At 39.0% G+C, this 27058-nt stretch overlaps 1 protein-coding gene across 1 annotated transcript in view; it reads left to right on the top strand.

Moving 5' to 3' along the window:
• Window positions 1–26965, top strand: part of tm9sf4 (transmembrane 9 superfamily protein member 4) — a 29904-nt gene extending 2939 nt beyond the window's left edge. The window contains exons 2-18 of the mRNA XM_020934662.2: window positions 7894–8004; window positions 8826–8925; window positions 10282–10438; window positions 11162–11303; window positions 12141–12264; window positions 13722–13843; window positions 16505–16616; window positions 16692–16762; window positions 18195–18327; window positions 18582–18663; window positions 18742–18817; window positions 18898–18981; window positions 19710–19885; window positions 19972–20035; window positions 21525–21644; window positions 22117–22206; window positions 23361–26965. Coding sequence (XP_020790321.1) covers window positions 7894–8004; window positions 8826–8925; window positions 10282–10438; window positions 11162–11303; window positions 12141–12264; window positions 13722–13843; window positions 16505–16616; window positions 16692–16762; window positions 18195–18327; window positions 18582–18663; window positions 18742–18817; window positions 18898–18981; window positions 19710–19885; window positions 19972–20035; window positions 21525–21644; window positions 22117–22206; window positions 23361–23510 — 1914 coding nt within the window. The 3' untranslated portion in view covers window positions 23511–26965. The remainder of the gene's footprint in view (window positions 1–7893; window positions 8005–8825; window positions 8926–10281; window positions 10439–11161; window positions 11304–12140; window positions 12265–13721; window positions 13844–16504; window positions 16617–16691; window positions 16763–18194; window positions 18328–18581; window positions 18664–18741; window positions 18818–18897; window positions 18982–19709; window positions 19886–19971; window positions 20036–21524; window positions 21645–22116; window positions 22207–23360) is intronic.
• The last annotated feature ends 93 nt before the right edge of the window (window positions 26966–27058 follow it).

The following is a 27058-nucleotide window of genomic DNA, read 5'->3' as shown; positions in this document are numbered from 1 at the left end:
GAGGTATGTATCGTATCATAGCCTGTGTATCGAGGTATGTATCGTATCATAGCCTGTGTGTCGAGGTATGTATCGTATCATAGCCTGTGTGTCGAGGTATGTATCGTATCATAGCCTGTGTATCAAGGTATGTATCGTATCATAGCCTGTGTATCGAGTTATGTATCATATCATAGCCTGTGTATTGAGATATGTATCGTATCAGCAATTTCTTAATGATCCCCAGCCTTAGTTACAACTAGGGGTGTGCATTGTCTTGAGTCTGACGACATGATACATCTCATTATTCACATTTCACAATTCAATATATCACGATATAACCCAATATTAAAACAATGGATGATATATTGCGATTTATCAACAATTACTTCTAATAATACAGTCAACTACACCTTCAAGAGAACACAATTGTATGAAATATAATTCATAAACTTCTTAAAATGATAAGAACTGTGAATGTAACTAATGAATTTCTGTGAAAAATATTATTTTAAAAATAGATTCAGATCCATTTTGAATGGATTCGAGAATTGTGCAATGAAGTATCATGATATATCACTGAATAAATTTTTTTCTTACACCCCTAGTTACAACCATGACTCAGTTTTCATCATTTCCCCACTGACACACAACTCCGAGTGCTGGGTACATGTGATTAGAAGAGATGAGGCGCCAAATTCCAGATGATTCCAAACGGCACATATGTATGCAGTCTTCATTTTATCATTTTACCTCTGATCCCATTTACTTCAGTGGCTTTGATCTCAGTCAGTCGGCGAGCCCAGTGTCGGGAACTACACCATAATTTGGTATTGCATATTTCCAAATGTCTTCCTGGTTTGTAACATAAGTGTTAATACAGCCTATTGAGCTGTTATGATTATTGTGAAAAGAAATTGACGGCACTTTCATTCACACTGTCTAGTTAAGTACAATTCTTCTTCTGTGTGACCAGCACTGTTGGGCAAGTTACTTTGAAACTGTAATGCGTTATTTATTACCTATTACTGTCATTTCAAAGTAATTCGTTACATTACAATATTACTGCATTTAAAATGTAAGGCATTACATTACTATTGCATTACTTTAAGTTACTCTCACCAAAATAACTTTTGCGCTGTATATGAACTGAACCAGGACTAAACCAGGTCTAAACCAGGACTAAACCAGAGCTGAACCAGGACTAAACCAGAAGTGAACTAGGACTAAACTAGAACTGAACTAGGACTAAAACAGGACTCACTGTAGGGACGGGCTCGAAGGTGACCGCAGGAGAAAGAAGCGGCTCTGCTCCGCACCTCACGGAGGTAAGAGCGGCTGTCACCCTGCTGCTCGGGCTCGCGGCCCTGATTTCAGCAACTATTTGCAGGTACCCGAGCCGGTGCAAGAGTCTGTTACAGCGCGTAACTTCTACCTTCCTTCAGCGTGTCCAGAAGCCCAACTTTTTGTGTGATGGTTTGCATCTTCCTCTGCCTTTTGGGTGCGAGCGCAGGAGCCTTTGTCGGTGCAGAACGTTTCGTCGACGTTGTGGGTTTCGTCGGGGAGAAAACTTGCAACCGTACAGCACTTCAGAATCACACTGCTAGAGATTGAACATGTATTTAAATTTGGCAGCTGAACACATTCTGTACTGTACTGTACAGGAGACAGGAGTCCCTTGGCCAGTCAGGACGCAGCGGGAGGAACGCAATACGCATTCATACAATGTAAAAAACAAAACAAAACAGGGCATGCAAAATTGCACACAAAAAAATAATAATAAAAAATCTGCGAGACAGCGAAAAGTGAACTGCGATAGAGGGAGGGACGAGTGTAAACCAGGTCTAAACCAGAACTGACCCAGGTCTAAACCAGGTCTAAATCAAAACTGACCCAGGTCTAAACCAGGTCTAAACAGCGTGGAGTTCTTTGTCAGTCCTTTCGCCCGCGGTTACCTGAAGGTCTATGAGGGCGCATCTCCGGCGTTTCACCGCTGCTGATATCGAGGTGATTTTAGCGAATTTGTATGAAGAAAAACCCACCACTTCAATCCAGGTAAAAAAAAAAAAAAACACTGTAACGCGCGTTACTCACATTTGTACCGAGTAAAATATTACTATTTTTTCCCCTGTAATGCCTTACATTACTGCGTTACAGCAAAAAATAATGCATTACTGTAATTCGTTACTTTTATAACGCGTTACTCCCAACACTGGTGACCAGCCAGATAAAATAGTATGTTAGAATTAGTGTTAGTGTAACTTTTGATACACTAGGGCTGTAGCTGACTTAAAAAATCCTTGTTGGACTAGACACGTGTTCCCGATCATTTAGTCAACTAAAAAGGGGACATGGCATAACTTCCAAAATTCTGAAATATTTTTTAATCTGATCATAGAAAGCAGGAAAGTGCAAATGTACATTTGAAAAGGGCAGGGAAACTCATGGTTCACTCCCAAATCTTCTCCTGCTCTCACTACTACTAATTAACGCTTTGGTCTCAGGGTGGATCTTAGGCATGTTGTCAGAGGTCAAGTTGCAGTGGCTGTGAAGGTCTGGTGTGCTGGGGTTCTTTTTATACACACCCACTAATTGATTGATCAGTTACTGATCACAGGTGAGGCTGTAATCTAGGATTGGGTGCGTTATATGACAAGGTGACAAGACTTTTTTGTTGCCAAAATCTGACCTTTCTGTGTTCATTAAATGATCAATCTTTCTTCAGTGAAGCAAATTTATTTTAGTATATTGAGCATAGTTTGGGAGGGTTTTAGCTTCATATGAGACATTTCTAAAACCAATCGATTAATTTAAAGTCAGGTTATAAGCTTTTGTTTCTACAAAATGGATAAGCGACAAGACTTTTGTCAGGGACTGTATATTGCGACGGCCCACGGTGTTATTGTGAGACTTTTGACGATACGATATCAGGGTATTTTGGTTATTGTTACATCCTTTAGTCCTTTAGATTAGTCGACTAATGCAAATTTTGGTTGGTGAATCATATTTGTGCCCTTAAACTGTCTCAATTGTATATTTTTGACAAAATCATATTGAAGAATAATTACAATTACAATTGATAAACCATTTTTTTGTTGTTGTTTTTCATATCAAGCCGTGTGTCAGGAAATGAAAGTGACTTGGACAGGAAATAAGTTCTGTTGATACTTTGCAGCTGATGTTATCAACATTCCCAGGGTGTGATGCTAACTAGAGGCACTGCTCTGTCTGAAGTTCTGTTACTTAAAACTTTAATTTGAATGAAGCTTCAGACTTACACTTACACTTAGACAAACTTTATTGATCTACAGTGGCAATGACTTGGACACTGTAGCTCACACATCACAATGTATTATAATAACAAAGAGTATTTAAATATTAAGAATATAAAAAATAAAAAATGTAATAATGTTTTTGAATAAGTGGCATTAAAAATAGCAACAGACTGGTGTTAATAGGCATAGTTAAATAAATGTTTAACTACAAGGTGAGCTGATCTGTGCTGTTAAATGAATGTGTCTCAAATTGTCACAAACTAGCATCAGCCAACAGTTTTTCAATTCCACTAGGACCTTGAAAGCTCATATTGATCACAAGCTAATGAAAATGTGCTGTTTAAATCCATTTTCTATTTTTTCTTGCATTTTCAGGCTATCTTAAAACATCTTTGGCAAGTGAGCACTGTGTAACCATGGTAACTGCTGAACGTTCCACTACAGACATACATGTAGAGCATCCCAGCATGGTGTTACTGCAAAGTGTTAATCTGGACTACAGAGCTTTTTCAAAACCTCCAGAGAATCAGTACAGTGTGACGAATTGGTCACATGAACACTGAACATTTTACACAAATCTGCATCATTTATATCAGATTTTAGCAGCATAATCTCTTAAACCTTTCTCAGACTCTGCACTGAAAGTAATCAGATTCCTGCTTAACCAGAAGTGCCACCGCAAAGATAGTGTGGTGTGCAAAAGTGAGCGTGGCTGAATAAAGTAGAGCTTGGTATCAAATGTCAAAAACTTTGCATTACTGAAAAGACGTGCAAAAGGTCTGCAGAGACGCGTTGGTGAAAAGAACTAGTGAAAGTAAATAACAGAGCTGAGGAGAAACCAGGGCTGTAGTCTTTTGATCGGTTGATGGATTCAGGCAAAGGTTGTGTCAGTGAACTAATCCTGTTATTTATGTGATAAGGATTTCTATAGGGACAGAAGGAGAACAGCATGAGTGGGCTGAAGATTTGGGATTTTTTTTTGTGGTATTTCTCTGTAAAAAGTCAGATTAAAGTCATGATCCACAAGATGATTTTTTCTTTATACAATAAATGATCAATCTTTCTTCAGTGAAGCAAATTTATTTTAGTATATTGAGCATAATTTGGGAGGGTTTTAGCTTTCATATGAGACATTTCTTAAACCAATCGATTAATTTAAAGTCAGGTTATAAGCTTTTGTTTCTACAAAATGGATAAGAATTTTGTCAGGGACTGTAAATACATTTGCCATGTTTACATGAAAGCTTTAATTCCCAATAAAAATCATTTAATTGTGAATAAAACATAATTTTTAATTTTGCTTTAAAAAGACCATGTAAACACTTAATTCCTAATGAAAATGATTATTCAAAATTAAACTTAATTCTGAAGTAAGTGGGTGGTTTAGTCCAATTTTAAAGCCAAATGAATTTATTCCTTGATCATGTAAATCTTTATTCTTCTTAAAAATAATGTCAGTCATTCAGCGCATGCTCATTGGGTCGTCCTTCTGACACGATACGGATGGTCTGGCTCCACCAGTCCTGGCTTCGGACTTTCATCCACGTCTCTTTGGATTTGTGAGCGGGATGTGGGAGTGGGCTGAGGTAGAGCAGCCTCACACTCAGTTTGTTTTCTTTCTCCCGTCTCCAACACTCTTCCTTTCTCCTCCTCAGCTGACAGACGTAAAGCGTAATGAGAGAATTCTCCACCTGCTACTCAATTATCAGAAAAAGTTTGGAAAAAGTTTGGATCATGTTTGTGTCTGTGGCGTAACGACAAACCGAGATGACAAAAAGCCAATAGCAGCTGAAGTGTGTGTTTTCTCCCGGTCAATGTAAATACGTTGGTGTCTCTGTCCAACCAGAACCCTTCCCCATCCCCAGACGCTGAGTAGAATTAAATAAAGGCGATTTAACGTGTTTTCCATGTAAACTTCAATTCAGAATTATTATACCATGTAAACTCGAAGGAGACTAATTTAATTCCGAACTATTTAATTTAAAACGATTAATTCATAATCAAAAACCATCAAACCATGTAAACGTGGCTCTTGTTAGTTCTGCGTGAGTAGTAGTTTTTTACATGAGCAGGTGTAGTCTTGTGAGTGCAATTTGTTTCAGATACACAGATACAAAATAGTTCTGAGAGATTTGGCCACAACTCTTTTTAGTCGATTAATCGATTGGCTGCCTTTAGACCACTGCAGCCTTAGGAGCAGCTACTGTTAAATCACTCTGTAGTGTCAGAATGCTTTGGAATCAACACCAAATTTAGCATCATAAAATATGTGCTGGTTAAAGAGTATGCCTCTAAAAAAAGTACTAAAAGTGCTCTAAAGTAGTAAAAAGTACTCTGTTAGGTCACTAAAATATAGTTAACATCATTATATTGGTTGGACTTGAGTTGGCAACGCATCCACTGATGTGAAGGTCGGCGGCGCGATTCCAGCTCCCACAGATGAATGCTGCTGCTGTGTCTTTGGGCAAGACACTTATCCCACCCACCCAAACTTCATCTAAATTACACAGTAGTTATCATTAGACTACTACAAATACATAACAGGTTTAAAGTGTCAGATAAAGTCCTTGTTTGTGCGTAAATTGTCTTTTTATCATGGATGGAGTTTTCTGTGTTGATGACATACACGACTCAGTGCTGCTTCCTGTATTTTTGTAGTTTTCTTTAAAAAAATTTCCCACAAACTGCCACTTAACTGATGTAAAACTATGATGAGTATTGACCACAGTTACCATCACCTAACCAGGTCACAAATGTAGATTAGCCATTAACCATATAAATTGTTCCTGCTGAACGTCAGGGCAAAGGAGAGCGTGGCTTTAAGGAATATGTTTTTGTCATTGTTGGAACAAATCTCTTTTTATGTGAAACTTTTTGGGACAATTATTATGTTAATGAGACTTAGAGATTTGAATGTGTTTTATTGTATATTTTGCTGCATTTATAGCACTTTGGTGTGAAACTGCAAGCTCATTTTCCACACTTGCATGATCTTTATCTTGCAAAATCGGAGACACTTTTATTAGAAATGCACCCATACTGGAAAATTGTCTGGATCTGCTGTCGGTTTCATGATATTGATTCAACGGATATTGTGGTTGGGTCTTTAATGATATATAATAAGAACATTTTAATTGTTATTTTGGCCTCTCATTATGTTTGAACTTTTATTCATAAAAAGCGATGTGATGTGACAGACAAATAAGATAACAGTGGTGGAATAGACGAGACAGACCACAAGATTTAGTCCACGAGAATAAGACAAGATGAGATTTTGACATCATTTTTAATAAATAAGAAGTGCATTCCATTTCACAATGTTGGCTTCATTTATCTGATGTAATACTTTAGTGATCATTGTGCTACTTTTTTTTTTCTCAAATTGTGCAACTCACCAGTGCTTAACTCTCATTTTGTCCAAGCCAAAGGGAAATTCAGGGTTAAACAATCTCACAAGATAATTTTTCTCATGTGTGCACAATCTTGTGGCAGTTTTGTCTCAGGAGATTTTGTGACCCGAGATCTTGCCCCATCCCTATAACATAACACACATATCACGGCTGGATCTCTTGTGTAATAATATAACTGTTTTAAGGAAATAAGTGTCATTTTCAGTCCCTGCACTGGTATCTGTTCATATCGACTACTGGCAGATACTTAAAGTTAAAGTACTGATATTGGTATTTGAATTGAAAAAGCTGTATCGGAGCATTCCTAACTATTGAACACCAGTCGATCTCATGACAATGACAATGAGACTGTTGGGTTCATGCTGATGAAACAAATGCTCCTTTACATTGACCTGAATCAATTCAATTATTTATTTAAACAAGGACAGTGCACAGAAAACATTAATCTCAGAGAGAAAAGAGGCTCTGTGCCAGATTTAACTACAAGCTCCTTTCCATCTGCAGTTCTTGGGCAGGAACAAAATACATTAAAGAAACTATTTACATTAAACCAACTTTAACAACAATACTTCATCAGTAACAGTGTTTCCTTAAAACAACCACTACCAAATTCAACAATCAAAATTCATTCTAAGTTCCACAAATACAAGATTTCAAATTCATCATTATCTTCTAAAAATACTCAAATTCATTATCACGCTCTAGAAATCAGAGGTTTCCAACCCAGTAGCTCTCCACCCCCTTCCAAGCAGCTCGCCAAGGGACATGTAACATTTTGATACCCTACTTTGTGTACTAATAAATGCATAATGGTTTATGTTTTATAGGCATCTAACTGTACCTTATCTAAGGCTCGCTGTGGATCTTATATATACGACATTTTTTGTGACAGCTAAAATTAGTAGCTCTCTGACATTTTCGTTTTGTAAAAGTAGCACACCGGAGGAAGAAGGTTGGAGACCCCTGCTCTAAAATATACATTTACCAAATTTATCAGTATTATCCTCCAAAATACAATTCATCAACAATATGACCATCAAGACAAATGTCCTGAGTCAAACACAACACATCTACATCTACACAATACATGTACAGTCCGTCAAAATAATGGCAGTTTGAAAACACACTCAGTCTTGTTGTTTGTTTCAGGATGTGGTGGGCCTTGTTTACCTCATTCTTCCTTGTTTACATGTCTCTCATTGTTTATTTGTTTGTTTGTGTGTTCGCAGGAGATGTGGTGGGCCTTGCTGCTCCTAACCCTGCTGCCCACTGCTCTGCCCTTCTACGTCCCTGGGGTGGCTCCGAGAGACTTCAGGGAGGGAGAGAGCGTCGACATCAAGGTCACAAATCTGTCTGTCAATATTTCCGTTTAGTTTAAAGGGCCCATATGACACTGTTTACTGAGCTATGCTTCCTCATCGAGTTTCCTCATCACAAACACACCTGGAGTTGTGTTTTCTTTCATTCACATACAAACCCGCATTTTTTACACTGAGCTCTTCTCTGAGCACTGAGCATTTTGAGCTTTGGAGATGCAGACAGACTAATAATAAAGGATTACTCAAAGCTGTGTGAATGAAAGAAAACACAACTTAAACTAGATGTACAAGAGTGAAAATATTAAGCCCTTTTATGTTTTATGCCCTAATTGGTATGCAGTAATACATTCTTAGTAGTTGTAGTAGTAGTACTAGTTGTTGTAGTTGTAGTAGTAGTTGTAGTAGTTGTAGTAGTTGTAGTAGTTGTTGTAGTTGTAGTAGTAGTAGTAGTTGTAGTAGTAGTTGTAGTTGTAGTAGTAGTTGTAGTAGTTGTTGTAGTTGTAGTAGTAGTTGTAGCAATAGTAGTTGTAGTAGCAGTAGTAGTTGTTGTTGTTGTAGTGTAGTAGTAGTAGTAGTAGTAGTAGTATTAGTAGTTGTTGTAGTTGTTGTAGTAGTAGTAGTTGTAGTAGTAGTAGTAGTTGTAGTAGTAGTAGTAGTAGTAGTAGTAGTAGTTGTTGTAGTAATTGTAGTAGTAGTAGTAGTTGTTGTTGTAGTAGTAGTAGTTGTTGTTGTTGTTGTAGTAGTAGTAGTAGTAGTAGTAGTAGTTGTAGTAGTAGTTGTAGCAGTTATAGTAGTTCTAATAGTAGTAGTAGTAGTAATACATTTGATTTTTCTGTTTGCAGGCGGTGAAGCTGACGAGCTCTAGGACCCAGCTGCCCTTCGAGTTCTATTCTCTGCCATTCTGTGTTCCCGAGCAGATCGTGTACAAAGGAGAGAACCTCGGTATGAATGGTTTTGATCTGTTTCTTTTTACAAGTCACATCGTACTAATGTTGAGAAGGATTCCACTAGACCTACGCAGAGATGAAACACCTACTGTTTCAAAACGTAGGCCTGTTGCAGTCTGTGTGTGAACCATAAACTGTCCAAAGAAGTGGACTGACGGAGTATCACAGTGTTCAGCTCCAGCCAAATGAAGCTAATTGAGGCTGGATTTTATAGCAGCTAATTTGCAACCAGAACCCACATTTGCAAATCCAGGGTCATATAGAGCGAGACTCATGAAAAGATATCATGGTGTAACTCTGGCGTCTGTGGATCACATTCAGTATACAGAAGAGACCAGGGGAGGGACCTGATGCTTCAGATAACATTTATTTTATTTATTTATTTATTTCGGTCACAGGTATATTTTGACATTAATTCACAGACAGTCATATTTAACATACACAGACCGAAAGGGTGCGGGCTGAAGCTTAAGCTTATTATGCCTTTACCCTTTATTCCTTTGTCAGAGCGTCATCTTGACACAAGTTCATCTTCAAAAACACAGCAGGAGGAAACAAACTAATCAGTAACAGTACAACAAAGTACTACAGCACAAACTAAGTATCATATTTCATGTATCTGTCCAGAGTTAAACATTTAAACTTCTTTATGAAGTGTAAGAGAGTCGTGCACAATTTGAGGTTTTCTGTACAGTTCTTCCACAGCTCCACCCCTTTAACAGATTTACAAAATTTCATAATGTTTGTTCTGATTTTCTTTTTAATAAACATGGTCGTGCCTCTGAGCTCATATTGGCTCTTTCGGATTTTGAACATGTTCTGTAACGATTTTGACAGGAGATTGTTGTTTACTTTGAACATGATTTTCAGAGTATAAAGGTCGACTAAATCATATAATTTCAGAGTTTGAAGGTTTATAAATAACATATTGGTTGGTTCGTTATAAGTTGATAATGTGATGCTCTTATTGCTTTTTTTGCAGGGTAAAGACTGGATTTGTATTAGTTTTATATGTATTGCCCCAAATCTCAATACTGTAGGTTATGTAGGGCATTACCAGCGACTTATATATAATAAAAATACTGTTTTTATCTAGGGTATATCTATATTTATATATAATTGCGATCACTTTGGATAATTTATTTCTAATTGTATTTATGTGTGATTTCCAGTTTAAATTATGGTCTATAGTTACTCCTAAAAATAACAGACTCTAAATACTGAAGCAGAATGATGACTGTGCATTTCCTTTAACTGAATAAAACAAGGGACAATAAAGGCACTATATTGAAACACTGCAAGATGTCAAGACAAGGTTTTTATAAACTTATGCCCCTCTTGTGTTTTCCAGGTGAGGTTTTGCGCGGGGATCGTATCGTCAACACTCTATACAATGTTCAGATGACGAGTGATAAGAAGTGTGAACTGGTGTGTCCAAAGAAGAAACTGAGCGTGGAGGAGAGTAAACTGTTCGCAGAGAGGATCAAAGAGGAGTACTACGTGCACCTGTGAGTCCAGATGAACTACAGAACTGTGCTAATATCTGTGTACAACAGATTATGAAATTTTTTACATTTGGATTAATCAGAAGGTTGCTAGAAAACTACCACCGCATGACATCACAAGGTGGAACAGAGCATTTTAAGATTAGGTAGACTAATAATAAAAGGTGACTCAAACATGTGTGAATGGTACAAAACAAAGTCAAGGTCAAAGTGAACTTTACTGTCAATCACGCCATGTAGAGGGACTGACACACTTTGGTCACGTGAGCGGCTGCTGCGAGACGAGCTCCGAGGCAGTGCTTCAGAGTGATTTGTTTCAGAAAGAACGAGACGTGCTCCGGAGCTCCGTCTCATTTGCCCGTCACTACATACCACATTACCACACACATGGAACATGGAATGTACACATTGAAAACACAACTCCAGGTGTGTTTTTGAAGAGGTAACAGCATTAGAACATGGCTTAAAGCTCACAAGAGTCAAGCCTGTGTAATGTAGAACCTTTAAACATTTAATTGTAACTTTACTTCAACAGATGTTCATATGTTATATCAACATAATAATATGATAATGGTGATGAAATTGTGCATGAATGAAAGCACATGAGATTTAGAGATTCCTCACATTTGTCAAAGATGCAGTTACAGGTTGAGGACTCTACAGCTTTGTACATCTCATCGTTTTTCCCTGCAGTATTTTTGAGCAGCATGTTTGTGTTTATTCCAGTATTGCAGATAACCTCCCTGTGGCCACGCGACTGGAGTATTACCCAAACAGAGAGACTGGAGCCGAGGAGGACAAGAAGGAGGCAGCCAAAGACATCCAGTTTGAGCACGGATACAGGATCGGATTCATCGACAATGACAAGGTGATGTCACTCAGCATGAATGAACTGTTTAAGAACACTATCCAGGGGTCCTGCCTAGGTGTGAGGAGCTCCTACTTGATGTAGAAATGGTTACACAATCACTATCATTTTAGTTCAGCTTCCTGTTTATAGGTGAGATTTTGAGGACTTGTTAATTGCTATGGCAACTGTGCTAATATCTCATCACTCGGAAATCTCTGGATATACCAGAACATGTCACATTTACATTTAATATACAACATTGCAACAGTGTTTTATAATAAACCCTGTCTGAATGAATGAAAAATATGCTACTACTAATACTAGGACAATCAATATTTTATTTTGATATTTAAGGATTTAAAGTAGAAGGAATATTTAAGATACATCTGCACGAGTCCATGGAAATAATTAAAACCATACTTGAGAGCATTCTTCATGGAGATAAACATGTTTTATGCCACACTGTGGAATATTATTGCTAAAGGAACAACATTTCCATGGAAACAAGCATTAGAAGACCCTTCTCCAGGCCAAATAAAAGTCAGGTTTGTGGAGATTAGAGCCTGCAGTTTTTCAGTGTAATAGATACAGCCAATATGAACATAAATGCTTTTATTTAAGCCTATTTTTTGTGTAAAAAGTTTCATACTGTTGCTTTAATAATATTTGAATGTGGAATTCTAAAAGCTAAATTTTGATTGATATGTTGGTTTGCTTAATGTACGGCAAATGTAAATAGAAAGAGGTAAAGGTATTTTTTTCTCAGCACTTCTGGCTGTTGGGTTGACATTCTCTGTATTTTTGCATGTGTTTGAGTGCAGTATTTTAACAGTATTTTGCATTTCTCTTTTCCAGTATTACCTGCACAACCACCTGTCGTTCATCCTGTACTTCCACAGAGAGAAGCTGGAGGAGGGGGAAACTCACAGTTACAGAGTGGTGCGCTTCGAAGTGGTCCCCCAGAGCGTCAAAGTGGAGGGTAAACATTTACACCTTTATCCTTAGTCGTACTTGTTCTGGGTTTTTCAATATGTCACACTCTCAGATAATCTAGGAGAACTGTTTTATATTACAAAATTACATTGACGATTGGATACAAACACCTGAGTGCACCCAGGTCACACTCACTACAATGGGTAGGCGTGTCTGACCTACTTTGGAAGTCGGGCCCCCAACTAGGCACCACCAAAGTCCTAGTAAAATTGCCACATACACATTTTACAAGAAATTAACAGTGTGCCAAAATCATTCAAAGGGCACATATTATGCAAATTTTCTGATCTCTTATAATGTTTCCTCATCACAAACATACCTGGAGTTGTGTTTTGTTTTATTCACACATGTAACACCCTCCATACACTAAGTGTCATCATACTCGAGACCGTTTTTTACTGTACTCGGTCTTGCCACGGACGCGAGGTCTGACACTGTGATCATATCTCATTACAGTTTTGGCACAAAGCAGGCCTACTGCAACATGTGGTTGAAGTTTGCCTAATAAAAGTGCACAAATGCATCTGTATTTGTCACGATGTGCGTTTGGTAAATGTACAGAGACTGGTCAATCCCACTGCAAAATGAATAAGAGAATGTAACTCCAGTAACTCCAGTTAGGAACTTGAAAAAAATGGTTTAAAAATACCCTACTCTGCCCACTTTCTTCACTTTCCTCACAGTTTTCTGTAAAGTACTAGTGGAGGTTCTCTTAAAGAACAGACAAACTGAGGGTGAGGGTCCAAATAAGGGGCACAGAGTGTTTCAGTGCAGTACAGTTTGTTTGACTTATTATAAGCTTAAATTAACATTTATCAGATGAAATGGAAATGTCAAAAATTCAAAATTGAATTGGTTTCGATGGGCCGTGCTCTTGGTTTTGTCTCGGTCTCGACCCTTAGAGGTCTTGGTCTTGGTCTTGTCCTGGTCTCGGGACCCTGTGTTCTCGGACAGGTCTTGGTCTTGATTCGTGCGGTCTTGACTAAAACACTACAATATACCTTCAATAAAATCATTTGGTTCATTTCAGCACTAGAATTTCTAATCTGTACTAAACAAAAAGTAAAAGGAGCTGTTAAATGAAACTTCTGCGTCATGACATCATAAGGTGTAACAGAGCATTTTGTGCTTTGAAGACAGAATAATAAATAAATAATAATAATATTTCAGGGGGTAACATTCTAACCTGTCTTAAATCTCACAAGAGTCCATTTTGTATAATATAGGACCTTTAACATTAGCAGCATATCACAAATAGATTAGATGGGCTCCAACTAAATACAAAATACTGTCTGACTGCATGTGCATGGACAGATTCTTGTTGTTTGTTGAGTAAGTTTTCCTGTTTAATATATAAAATATGAAGTTTTGATTTGTTAATCACTCTGGCAACTGTGGATAGGTTTATGGACCAAAACATCTCATTCTATTTTGTTTTGACAGATTTGAAAGCAGATGAAAAGTTGAAGACGTGCACATTACCAGAGGCCAGTGGATCTGTTCCTCAGGAGATCGACCCCACCAAAGAAAACGAGATCCTCTTCACCTACTCTGTGCGCTGGGAGGTCAGTGCCACCGTCTGCTACAGCAGCTACACACACCAGTGCCTCATGTTAAAATGGATGTCTTTTAGAGTGTGGATCGGGCCAAATTTTTCTGTCCATGCCCGGCCCGCATTCAACAGAGCAGTGATTGAATTCGACCCGAGGCTGATGGGGATTAAGATATTTGTGTCCGAGTCCGACCGAACCCGACACAATTAAAATCACACTATTTTCAAAGACCTAATGACTCATGGGGGATATTGTTTGTGTTCCTCTAATGGACACAGAGATGCAAAATAGTCTCAGGATATCACATACTGTATGTTTTATGCTTTAAAAATCCTGTATCTGAAGTTTTGCACATTTCACAAATAATAATAACACACTTTTGACTTGTATCTAAGCTAGAAGTGTAGGGCTCTGATCTTTTGAACAGTTAAGAGTCTCAAAGTGAGTGGTTTTACCTTAGAAAGGAAACAGCTGATGTGCTTATGTGTCCAAGTATGATTCGAGCCCGAACATAATATCTCAGTATTTGTCCCGTCACGCTTCAGTCAGGTTTCCATGCTCTCATGTCTTTACTGAAATGTCAAACTCTATTTCTGTTTTCTCCCTTCTATTCTATTTCTAGGGGACGGAAAATGTAATGCTGATTTTTATAAAACAAGAAACTAGATCCAGCTTCCACTTTTGAATCCCAGAGCCTCAAACCAGAGCATAAACAAACTCACTGTCTATGTCCCATAGAGCATCAGATACACCATTTATCAGAGTTCACATCAAATCGGACATTCTGGATGACTGAAAGGTATACTGTATTTTCCGGGCTATAGGACGCGCTCTTAAGCCTCCAACCGCATCATAAAACGACTGCGCGCCCCACAATCCAGAGCGCCCTATACACGAATCCACTCGTAGTGTCCCAGCACGACTTCAGTAAACTACAAAAAGCCGCAGAACATGCAAACACACATGGAGCAGACAGTGACCGCACAGCCAAAAACACCCACAGACACACTCATCACTCCACACTGACGAGGAACGGAACGGAGGAACGAACCGAAAAAGCGAGTTCAATGTGCCACTTCTAGACACAACTGAACAACTGAGTCACTGTGAACACGCCGACAATCCAGTGGTCCCAGACAGCACCCTCCCTACACGCCACAACTGAACAAAGCCCAGAGTCACCGTGAACGCCACAAACAAACAAAACCCATCCAACTGTTGTGTTTCATTTGTAGTCCTGTGCGGTTTATTCGTGAAAAAGTTCGAAAATAGACCATTTAATGATGCGCCTAATAGCCCGGAAAATACGGTACACTTAGTTGACTAAATTAGCACCACGCTTTTGTTCACTAAAACTAAAACAAGGATTATCTTGACAAAAAAGTAATTTTTGTCACAGAATTAAGACTTAAACTTTTTTTTTTTTTTTTTTCTCAAAATGAACTCTGCTGCTGCTTAAACTGTGCAGTTGCGAGGTTTACATTTCTCAATTATGGGACAAATAACAGTTTCCTTATCTTAAAGTACATTTGACAGATGATGTGGTTTGGTGCCATAGCATGAGAGATAAATATTTATCATAACTTTAATCAATAAAGTAGCAGTTTTTGGCGAAAGGTACCGTATTTTCCGCGCTATTGGGTGCACTGGATTATAAGGCGCACTGTCATAGAAGGTCTATTTTTGAACTTTTTTCACAAATAAACTGCACCGGACTTTAAAGGAAACACAACAGTTGGATGGGTGAGTGGGACTTTGTTGTGAGTGGGACTTTGTTTGGCGCATTCACGGTGACTCTGGGCTTTGTTCAGTTGTGGCGTGTAGGGAGGGTGTGTCTGGGACCAATGGATTGTCGGCGTGTTCGCAGTGACTCAGTTGTTCAGTTGTGTCTAGAAGTGGCACATTGCACTCGCTTTTTCGGTTCGTTCCTCTGTTCCGTTCCTCGTCGGTGTGGAGTGATGAGTGTGTGTGTGTGGGTGTTTGTCGCTGTGCGGTCACTGTCTGCTCTGTGTGTGTTTGCGTGCGCTGTGGGTGTTGTGGCTTTGTAGTTTACTGAAGTCGTGCTGGGACACTACGAGTGGATTCGTGTATAGGGCGCTCTGGATTGTGGGGCGCGCGGTCGTTTTTTGATGGGGTTGGAGGCTTAAGAGTGCGCCCTATAGCCCAGAAAATACTGAACAAAACAAAAAGTTGGAAAATACAGAAATTTGCGCTGAGTTCTGAAACAGAATCCCTCTGCTTCGTCAGCTGTCATCAATTCCATTCAAAATGCAGAGACAATTTCCACACAAAGAATGCATTTTACACACAGGCATTTTTGATTTAACTAAACAGAGATGTTGCATTTTAGTATTTTATTAGTCTAATGATAACTATTGTGTAATTTAGATCCAACCAGGAAGATCATTTATAAGTAACCTTCACCAAATTGACAAAAGTAGAAAAGACCAGACAGTTTTTTTTGTAAAATCTTAGATCTAATGATGTTAACTTTATATGAGAGAAATGAGTTGAACCTGTCATGTGCTTAAAAAGGTTCCAGATCAGTCATAGTATTGATACCTGCTCAAATGAGGTTCTATTTCAGACCCTTCTTTCATTTACTGCCCTTGCTCTAGTTGTATTTTGCTCATTACACCACAGTCTTGTTTTATAACCCACTTTGTTTTTCAGGAGAGTGAGATCAAATGGGCGTCTCGCTGGGACACGTATCTGACCATGAGTGATGTTCAGATCCACTGGTTTTCTATTGTGAACTCTGTGGTGGTGGTCTTCTTCCTCTCTGGTGAGTCTCACTTTAGACTTTAAATCCGGCTATGATCCAGGTCTAGGTTTTCATTTGGGCTGTGTTTTGTTTCAGGTATCCTCAGTATGATCATCATCAGGACTCTCAGGAAGGACATTGCCAACTACAACAGAGAAGATGACATTGTAAGTGCAGGTTTTTTTGTAGGGCTGCAAATACCACAGTGTTAATGCAATCACCAGCAAATAAATATATCGCTGTAACACCAAGGTTCTCCAGCTGACACAAAACATTCAAATAAGGCTGAGTCCTAAGTTAGATTTGATCAGACTTTTTTTGCATTCACACTAACATGTCTTTTCATTATGAGTGTGTTTAAACCACTGAAAAACATGTGTCCTCACCGTGAGTTGGCTTTCATCTCCACAAACCTGACTTTTATGGCCTGGAGGAGTGCTACCTCCTGCTTGTTTCCATGGAAATGTTCCTTTGGCTATAATATTCCACAATATGGCATCAAACATATCTATCTCCATGGAGAATGTTTTGCTTTTCAGTTTCCATGGAATCATACAGAGTTTCCACCTCCAGTATCACTTGAGTACTAGGGCTGTCGTAATAACCGCAAAAATGAATCAATGCGGTACTAAGAGGCCCACCTCACGGTGCATGTTGGGCCACTGCGATCACTGCACGTTACCAACGTGACTCAACCCAGAGTCCTGCACTGGTCCATTTTTAGAGATCCGCACCCACCCGGACGCGTTAACATTCCACCCGTTACCGCCTGTGACTGTGATAATCCAGGACTAACCCAGGACTAACTCAGGACTAAAATGCACCCACATAGACCGTCAGGTGAGCACAGGCAAAAGGACCGGCGTGTAGAGCCCTGCGCCGCAGAGATAAACGCAGCCGTCACCCGATCACTCTTTGCGGACATCTGCTCTGCATGCTTGTGTTGGGGCTCTCTCTCTCTTAAGTCCGCAGGTACCCGAGCTGATGCAGGGCTCTGACCCGAGCTGCCACAGTGAGAGCTGGAGAGATACAGCGGCACAATGTTACTTCTCCCACGCTACGCACGCTATATCCACACGACGACCAAGTTACATGTGCATCTGCACAACAAGTGCATCATCGGAGAGAGTTTTCAGAGCCACTGGAAATATTGTAACTCCGGGGGATGTGGGTTGGGGGAGGGGGTGCGATATCACCGCATACCGCGCTGTTGAGCCGCTGTACCACACCGCAGGAGAAATTCACTAACTGCGACAGCCCTATTTAATACAACTGAAATTATAGTGTCAAAAAAGCTCAGGATCCAACCATCAAAAACAAGTTAGTGGCGAAACGAACTGAATGCTCTGCTCTGTCTGAAGCTCTGTCACATGAATTAAACTTTCATCTAAGCTTTATTTGATCACAATCTGACCGTAAAGAAGTGACATAACTAAACTACAACAGGTGAACTGATCTGTGCTGTTTAACAAGTCCCTCTCAAATAACATTACAGACACAAGCTACAGCATTAGACAATGAACGCTCAGATTGATTGAGCTGTGTGCATTGTCTCCATGGTAACTGCTGTATCTGACCTGCCTCTGTGTGATTCTGCAGGAGGACACTATGGAGGAGTCCGGGTGGAAGAATGTTCATGGAGACGTGTTCAGACCTCCTCAGTATCCCATGATCCTCAGCTCTCTCCTGGGCTCTGGCATACAGCTCTTCTGCATGATCCTCATCGTCATCTGTGAGTTTAACTTTTTGTATTGTAACTGTACTCTTACTTGTGTAAAAGCTGTTTTTACTCTTCCTACTATAAGTCTACAAATGACAAAAGCTTTATGTTGACATTATGAAATTATTTGAACATTTGTCTTTCTTTCACCAATTCTTCAGATATGATTTTTGTGCCAGTATTAGATTTTCAGCATTTCAGCAGACGGTTTTTTACTTTGCTCTGCCACATATCTTCTTAGGGTTAACTGTTCTTTTCTATTTCAGTTGTGGCCATGTTGGGAATGCTGTCTCCGTCCAGTAGAGGTGCTCTCATGACCACAGCCTGTTTCCTCTTCATGTTTATGGGGTGAGAATCTAAACAATGACACTCGAATAACGTTCACCTTAAATGTGTTTGATACTGAGCGAGTGTTGTGCCCTCTAGTGTCTTTGGAGGGTACTTCGCTGGCCGTCTGTACCGCACACTGAAAGGACACAGATGGAAGAAGGGAGCATTCTGTGTAAGCTTAAAAACATGCCTAATATAAACACCAGTTTTATTTAAATGATCCTAAAGTGTAGTTCTATGTTTGTCCTCTAGACGGCGACTCTGTATCCTGCTGTGGTGTTTGGAATCTGCTTCGTCCTGAACTGCTTCATTTGGGGCGAGCACTCATCAGGAGCGGTAAGAAAAAATACAACTGACATGATTTGAAATCCTAATGTTTATGGTTATATTTTATTAGGCAAACTGATTTTTAAATCTTTTAAATATGAATTCACTAACAGGGATTCAAACCTCAGAGTTGTTTGCTAAAATATTGAACTATTTAGGGCTAATTGCCTCACATTTGGGTTACTTAGGCAAATATTTACTGCCTCTGTAATTGTTAATAATTTAAAGGTAGAAAAGCCAATGTAACTTTGTATTGTATTGTTGTTAAAAGTAGGGTTGCACCAATACTGATATATCAAATATCAGCACTGACACTGTAAAATTTGCTGGATGGGATATTTTGGACTTATTATTCAGCCGATATTGAGAGTAGGTCTGTAATTGGATGTAATAAAACTTTGAAGCTTTTCCTGGAACAGTTCACATCTCTATGGAGACGAGCAGGTGATGACATGAAGTTATTAAACCTCCATGGAGACATATGGCAGACCCCCACCTGAAGAGCTAAATAGTGTTTGCCTGACAATGCCATCCGACTCACTAAGGGATGGCACTGTCATGCAAACTTAGTATACCTTTTAATAACAATACATCTTACAAATAATGACGTCCTGTCAAAACACAGACTATTCATTGCCTGTTTGCCTTCACTCTGAGCCCTTAATGAGAGTGCTAGAGCATTTGTGATTTAGAATTCTTATCATGTTACTAATATTTCTATTGTTTATCATTCCCAGGTTCCCTTCACGACGATGCTGGCTCTTCTCTGTATGTGGTTTGGGATCTCCATGCCTCTAGTGTATCTGGGATATTACTTTGGCTTCAGGAAACAGCCGTACGATAATCCAGTCAGGACCAATCAGATCCCACGACAGGTGCCCGAGCAGCGCTGGTACATGAACAAGTTTGTGGGGTGAGTCTGAAGATGTTTGGACATCCAGAGCACATCAGAACACACAAGAGAATAGATTTTAAAAGTGCTTTCTGTTCCTCCTGCAGAATCCTCATGGCCGGGATCCTGCCTTTTGGAGCCATGTTCATCGAGCTCTTCTTCATTTTCAGTGTAAGTTCATGAGCTCTGTTCAGTTTCACTTTCATGAACATGTAACATATAAGAAACACAAGTCTGACAGAAGAATCACTGGATAAAATACTAAACCATGTTCATCTGTGGTGAGTTTACAGATGTATAGTTTTGCCCTGTGCTGCTTCATGTGTACTGACCATGACTGGGGAGGTGTTGAAAGCACTCAGTGATTCCTTTTGCACATGTGCAGAGAATATTCAGTGCTTTCAACACCGCCCTCTGGTGGTCAGTAGGCCTGTCACAATAACACATTTTGAAATGTGATGTATGGAGGAAGTAAATACAGGCATTAGACGATAATATTGAAAATAATTTGACACAAAAACCCAAGATCAAATGTAAATTGTTAAAAAACATGAAGTGCAACAAATAAATGACAAGAATGCAAGAGTCAAGAAGTGTGTTTGTATCCCTAATGAGTTATAGGAGTTCAGAATTCAGCCTTCTACAGCTCAAACCTGGTCATGGTACAGAAAAATAATCCAAATTTCCCTCTAGTGCAAAGAAAAAATCCCCATGATAAATACTGACCTCAAAAATTGAAGGATAACTCGATATAATATTTATGGTGACAGGCCTAGCAGTCAGTAGGGATTAAATAGAACAGTAACAGAAATGAATAATTACATTTGTAACTTTAGATTCATTTCAATAGTTTATTTAAAACAAGGACAGTGCACAGAATACATTGTTCTCAAAGAGATAAGATGTTCTGTACCTGATTTAGCTCAAGCGCCTTTACATCTGAGTCCTGGGGCGGGTACAGAAGACCTGAAACAGCCACTTTACACAGAGGCATCTCTGACAACATTCCATACAGCCATGCATCATACAAATCACAATGATCTAATTTATCTTTAAACATCTAAAACAGTCCAAATTCAAAACTCTGATGAACTTCTAGTCTCTAAAAAGTACCTCAGATTCATCAGTATTATCATCATCAGATTTGGTTAGTCCTGGTCTACACCCTCGACTATAAAAAAGTGGACAATGGGTGTGATGTCACCTATAGCATTTGGCTCCAGACAAATGAAGCTCATTGATGCTTGTAGTTATAGGGGTAATTTTGGAGCTGAGATTCATGTTTAGAATAGGTATTTATTTATGGACAAAAAATCTAAATAAAAACACCAGGGTCAGCAGCTTAATACGAACATTTGAAGACCAAAATGTCAAGGTTCATTGCAACACTTAGAGAAAAAGGGGTGATAATTTTTCAATGTAAAGTTAAAGCCAGAGTGGATGGAGCTGGAAGCGTGCCTAAGAACACTTCCCATTTGTGGTTAGTAGGCTAACTGTGTCCATGCAGTCTATGGTCTATGCCTGGTTGCATTTGGGTTCAACAAACATCATCTGCGTCCTAAGAGTCAAACATGAAATTCTTTTATGAACTGTTCTTTCTCCAGATGCATTCACATTCATTCTTAATGAATCTCTGTTTGATTGTCTCGTCGTTGCACAGGCCATCTGGGAGAACCAGTTCTATTACCTGTTTGGGTTCCTCTTCCTGGTCTTCATTATTCTGGTGGTGTCCTGCTCTCAGATCAGCATCGTCATGGTCTATTTCCAGCTCTGTGCAGAGGTACAGCTCACTCTCATTTATTCTATTAGAACTTTTGATAAAAAGTATTACAATATTTACAACCTTGGACAGTTAAAGAAGGTTGTTAAAAATGTATAGATTGAAAATTGGAATCTTCTGTCAAAAAATGCTGTACTAATCCTAAACAATCTGTTGAAATGGATGAAATGTGCAGTCATTATTATTTGTTTATTATGTTGTATGTATTCATTTGCATCAGAATAGTGTGGGCAGTAGTGGCAAGTTGGCCTGGGTTTGATTAGTCCTCTTTGATTTGGTGAATTAGTTCTGGTTTAGTTCTTGGTTTGTTTTGTTTTTTTAGTTCTAATGTAGTCTCTGGTTTAGTCCCTGAAGTCCCGCTGGAGAAGCACAGTAGTTGGTTGGTTGTTTGGGTCAGACAGTCCCATAGGATCATAGTGTCTGTATTATGTGAGTCCAGACTGTTTAACACACCTTTTTGTTTGTGTTTCAGGATTATCGATGGTGGTGGAGGACGTTCCTTGTTTCTGGAGGATCGGCTTTTTATGTTCTGATTTATGCCATTTTCTACTTCGTCAACAAGGTAATTTCTCACTAAGCTATTGCACTGTGTGTCAGAAGACTCTTGAGGTATGATGGGAATTTGTCGAGGCTTAGAGAGAAAGACAAGGAGGTGGTGTGAGGTCCACAGAACCAGTTCAGACATTGTACAGTGGTGTGTCTGTTTGCACCTGTTAAAAATGCAGTGCCACAAAGAAACCAACAAAAAGTGATTGAGGTTACACTGCACACAAATGAATGTTATGTAATCTAATCAAGTACAGTCAAAAACATGCTCTCAACTAGGCACTTCCTCACAGTGAAGGAAGGAAATGCACTATTTCAAGCACTAACAAAAAGCTAATGTTTTTTTATGCTTGCAATGTGATCTCTAAAAACAAGTTATGATTGAGTCAAATGCCAGACGCCAGTGTTTGTATGAGCTGACCCTCTTTAATGGGCCCATATTCCACTATTGTCTGACCTAGGGCTGGGGATCATTAAGAAGTTGCTGATACGATACATACCTTGATACAAAGGCCACGATACGATACATATCTCGATACAGTGCACTTTCAGTTTAATACGATATATTTCAAACCAATTCGATACTGTTCAATAAAAAATAAAGGCTAAATCATGGCTGTGATATTAAAAGTCTTTGTTAAACCACTTATTATGCAATAAGATAACAGTCCAATACACGCATCAAGAATCTTGGACTTCCAATCATTGTGCAATGCATACTGGGAATGGCTCAATCCTGCCCATCACCTTCACCTTTCACTATTTTTCAATTCCGTTGGACAGGGAAACAGTTTGAACAGAGGTTTGCAGTCACACACATCTGATTCCCTTTTGCAGTTATGAAGTTCGCAAACTAATTTCTCCACTTTGACAATAGACACATCCCACTGGGAAAACAAACATGGCGGTTTGATGCTCACTTTTTCAGAAATTCCTTCCCAGTATGCATTGCGCATGCCAGACTGGAAGTCCGAGATTCTTGATGCGTGTGTATGTGGAGACACTGGTGTGGTTGTCTTTTAAAAACATAAATGTTTGTTGTTTTGTAATGTCACTGTCCTTGTCTGTTTTAAAAATGGACCATGAGTCCGGAATAAAGATGATGATGATGATGAATAGAATATTTTTAAAAAGATGTAAAAAGCATTATTCTCTCTCCGTCTTTCCCAGTTGGACATCGTAGAGTTCATCCCCTCGCTCCTGTACTTCGGATACACCGCTCTGATGGTGCTTTCCTTCTGGCTGCTCACGGGGACGATCGGATTCTACGCGGCGTACATGTTTATCCGGAAAATCTACGCCGCCGTCAAGATCGACTGAGCCCCACCTCTGCTGCGGATTCCTCTTCGTTTTGTCATTTCTGTTTTTTTAATAATATATTTTTTATTCTGTCCGATTGGTCGAGCACTGACTTGTATTCGTGTGTTGGGACAGCGAGATGGTAGAGTCTCTGGTTTCTCTCTCCTCTTTTCGGACTGGCTCTATCCGCGGTCCCTCTTGCACACATTGGAATAGGGCCAAAGCTTCGTAAAAAAAAGAACAATTCTGCACATTTTTGTCTGTTTTGAGTCGGTTATAATTTATCTTGGAGTTTTACTTTTGTCGTCACGGAACTCATTTCGAAGAGACTTTTCCTGATCTCACCGTCACAGTTTTCATTGTAAAAGGGGCACTACGTAACTTTTCTGATTGCCCGGCACCAGCTGGTTTCCATGGAAATGCTATGCTTTGCCTGGAATGTTCCAAAGTATGGCATTAAACGCATTTACCTTGCATTTTATTTGATTATGGCATACAGAAAAGTTATACAGTGTGCCTTTTAAAGCAGGGAAGAAGAATCATGTTTGTAAAGTTGTACTGAACGGAAAATGCCTGATACTTTCACATTGCAGTACTTTGAGTTTATGCCATAAGGTCTTAAATACAGAATTCTATGGTGGAATTTGTTGTTTTATTGTCAAATTGCAGATTCGTTGACCTGGTTTATGGTTCATATCTTTGTAATTACTGGGCCTATCCACATGAAACAAAAACTGGCACAAAGTTCAGCATCTTCTCTGTCGGTATAAATATGAACTTAAGGTGAAACAATTGTATTTACTATAGAGTAGTTAAAGGTGCACTGTGTGTACGGCTGGGTATCATTAAGAAGTTTTCGATACGATATATAGGCCACGATATTATACTTTTTTCAATACAGTGCACTTTCGACGCAATATATTTCAAAGCTGTTCAGTATGGTGGGAAAAAAAAGGCTAAATCATGGCTCTGATACTAAAAGTCCACTAAGTTTGTGCATAGTTAATATGAAAAACACCTATTTTACTCATCAAAACTGTGAAAATGTCAACAACATGAAATCATTTTGTAAATATACTGTATTTTTGGACTATAAGTCGCTCCGGAGTAAGTCGCACCAGCCAAAAAATGCACAATGAAGAAGAAAAAAGCATATATAAGTCACACTTTTTTGGGAAATGTATTTTGTAAAATCAGAGACCAGGAACTGACATTTCACCTTGAAAGGCAAGTTATAGTAATGACAGAATATGTGAACTGTTAATATGTTAACGTGACATATGAACAGTTATTCAGATAATTACAGCATAAACAACAGAACATAAGTTTACCAAACTCTCCATCTCACTCCAAATCACTAAATCCACTAAATTCTTCATCCTTGGTGTCACTTCTGTGGGACCTCCAGAGATAAACCATAGATCCATGAGGTAAACAGAGCGCCGCTTCCTCTTCTGTGTCGCTGTCGTCAGACTCCGTATCAGTTCCAGTTACAATTATTCTGGTCTTTCTGAATCCTGACAGGATGGTTTCGGTGTCACTGAAGTCCAGGCTTTGGAGATTCATCCAGTGACTTCAGGAAAGTTTCATGGTGCATCCTCCCCGTTGCCGTGAAGTTGTGTTCTCCATCCTCGCTTTCCGTCAGTCCCTCACAAGTTTCTCACTCACTCCAAACTTTCTTTCTGCTGCTTAGTTACCATTTTCAGCTGCAGATTTCACTATTTGCAGCGAGACAGCAGCTATTTCTACAGGAGACATGCAAAGTAGAGTGAAGTGACAGTGGTACAGGAGTAATAGTAATACTAGATACTGACACACAATCCTAGAGACTCTCACGGCTGTCAGTCTGAAAATTGTAATATATAAGTCACACCGAAGTATAAGTCCCTGGAAACACCCAAACCATCAAAAAAAGTGCCACTCATAGTCCGAGAAATACGGTACCTAAAAATCCTCTTAGTGATATATCGATACAGCAGCCCACGATGTCGTTATTTTATCATCAAATTAAACGAGATGATATATCGATATTTAAATATTTTTGCACACCTCTAACTGCGGGAAGAGTCTGTTACCATGGAGATGTTGTTGCTTTGCCTAGAATTTTTCACAGTGTGATATTAAACGTAGTCGGATTAAACAAGTCGGATTTGTGGAGAGGCGGGCCGATTGCAGTAGAATACATATTTTTCAAGGTATTGTTGAAAGTTTAATGTCATTCTGTGGTTCAATCTCCCGAGCATATCTCCATGGACGCTGGACTTGTACCATAAAAGTTACACAGTGCACCTTTAAGCATGATGTCACGTCCGGGTCCACCACAGTGAAAACAATGAATGTGTTACAATAATTTTTTTTTTTTTTTAGGTCATACACATGGGTCTGTGGTCATGAGTGATTATTACTACTTTATTGACCGATTTGATACAGGTTGTGATTAAACTTAGGCTTTTCTCTTTTTTTTTTATGAATAAGGAATAAAAACAAACTACCTGGACCCGGAAGCGACATCATTTTGCAACTTTATAGCTTCAGAAAGTTGTATATTACCCAAAAGAGATTTTACACATTTACCATTACACCTCAAGATTATTAGAACAACCTGATTTGTAAACGTGAACGCAGCGTTGCGTCGTCAAACGCAGTGTAAATGACCTGTTTTGTACTGTAACCATGTCATGCCTCAATCGTTAAGAAAACCTGATTTGAATCTTACTAATGCAGCGCTCTTTACTTCTTTAACGTCGGAGGTTTGGTCAATGTGTTGTGAAGGAGAAAGGTTTTGGGTGAAGCCACTTTGAGTTTATAAAGTCGCTCTGTAAAAGGTTTCTTGGAATTTTATATCTTAAAAACAAAGCGTACACACTGCAAAACTAACGGAACATCTACATGAGAGAAAAGTACTGCTGCAAAAGATCAGATACTTGGTTCATTTGGATTAGATGTGATTAAATAAAAAGTATTGCACTTTTTTTGTAAAGTTAATATTTGTTTTTTTTTGTTTAGGCCTTAATTTTGTCACGGTACAAAAAGGATTTCAATACTAAGTGGTAAGAACTCAATAATATGTGGTTTTATACGTACTGAGAGCTCAAGATCATTTGAAAGCAAATTCAGGAAAGCTTCATGAACTTTTTTAGTGCAGTTTTCCGGTGAGTTCGAGCTTTCTTTTCGATCTGGCTAATGCAGCTGCCAGATTAGTCAGAATTTAAAGCAGCACTGCATAACATTTCGAGTGGTGGGCGTACGTACAAATCTGTAGACTGGAACACTCACCGCGGAAATGAGAGTTTTGTTGTTTTTCTTGGTAACCTTTCAGACCAATCAATGAGATTTCCGTAGAAACAAAGAAGTGGTTTACCCTCTGCCAGGTCAAGTTACACGTCACGTCTGTGGAGATTGTAAAGAATGTTTTTGTTTTATTTTTTTTCTCAATGCAATGAAATTAGCCATGAAGAAATAAATGTTTTATTGTAGTCTGTGTTTTGGCTGAAATGTTACATAGTAGTAGTCAGTCTGGCTCCACCTAGTGCCTCCGCTGGATTTCATTTCTCTCCAGTGATTAGGTC

This window comes from Boleophthalmus pectinirostris, unplaced genomic scaffold (genome assembly GCF_026225935.1).
Source record: "Boleophthalmus pectinirostris isolate CB_2022bp ecotype Guang Dong unplaced genomic scaffold, ASM2622593v1 HiC_scaffold_2823, whole genome shotgun sequence".
Lineage (NCBI taxonomy): Eukaryota > Metazoa > Chordata > Actinopteri > Gobiiformes > Gobiidae > Boleophthalmus > Boleophthalmus pectinirostris.
This window is presented reverse-complemented; position numbering and strand designations above follow the sequence as displayed.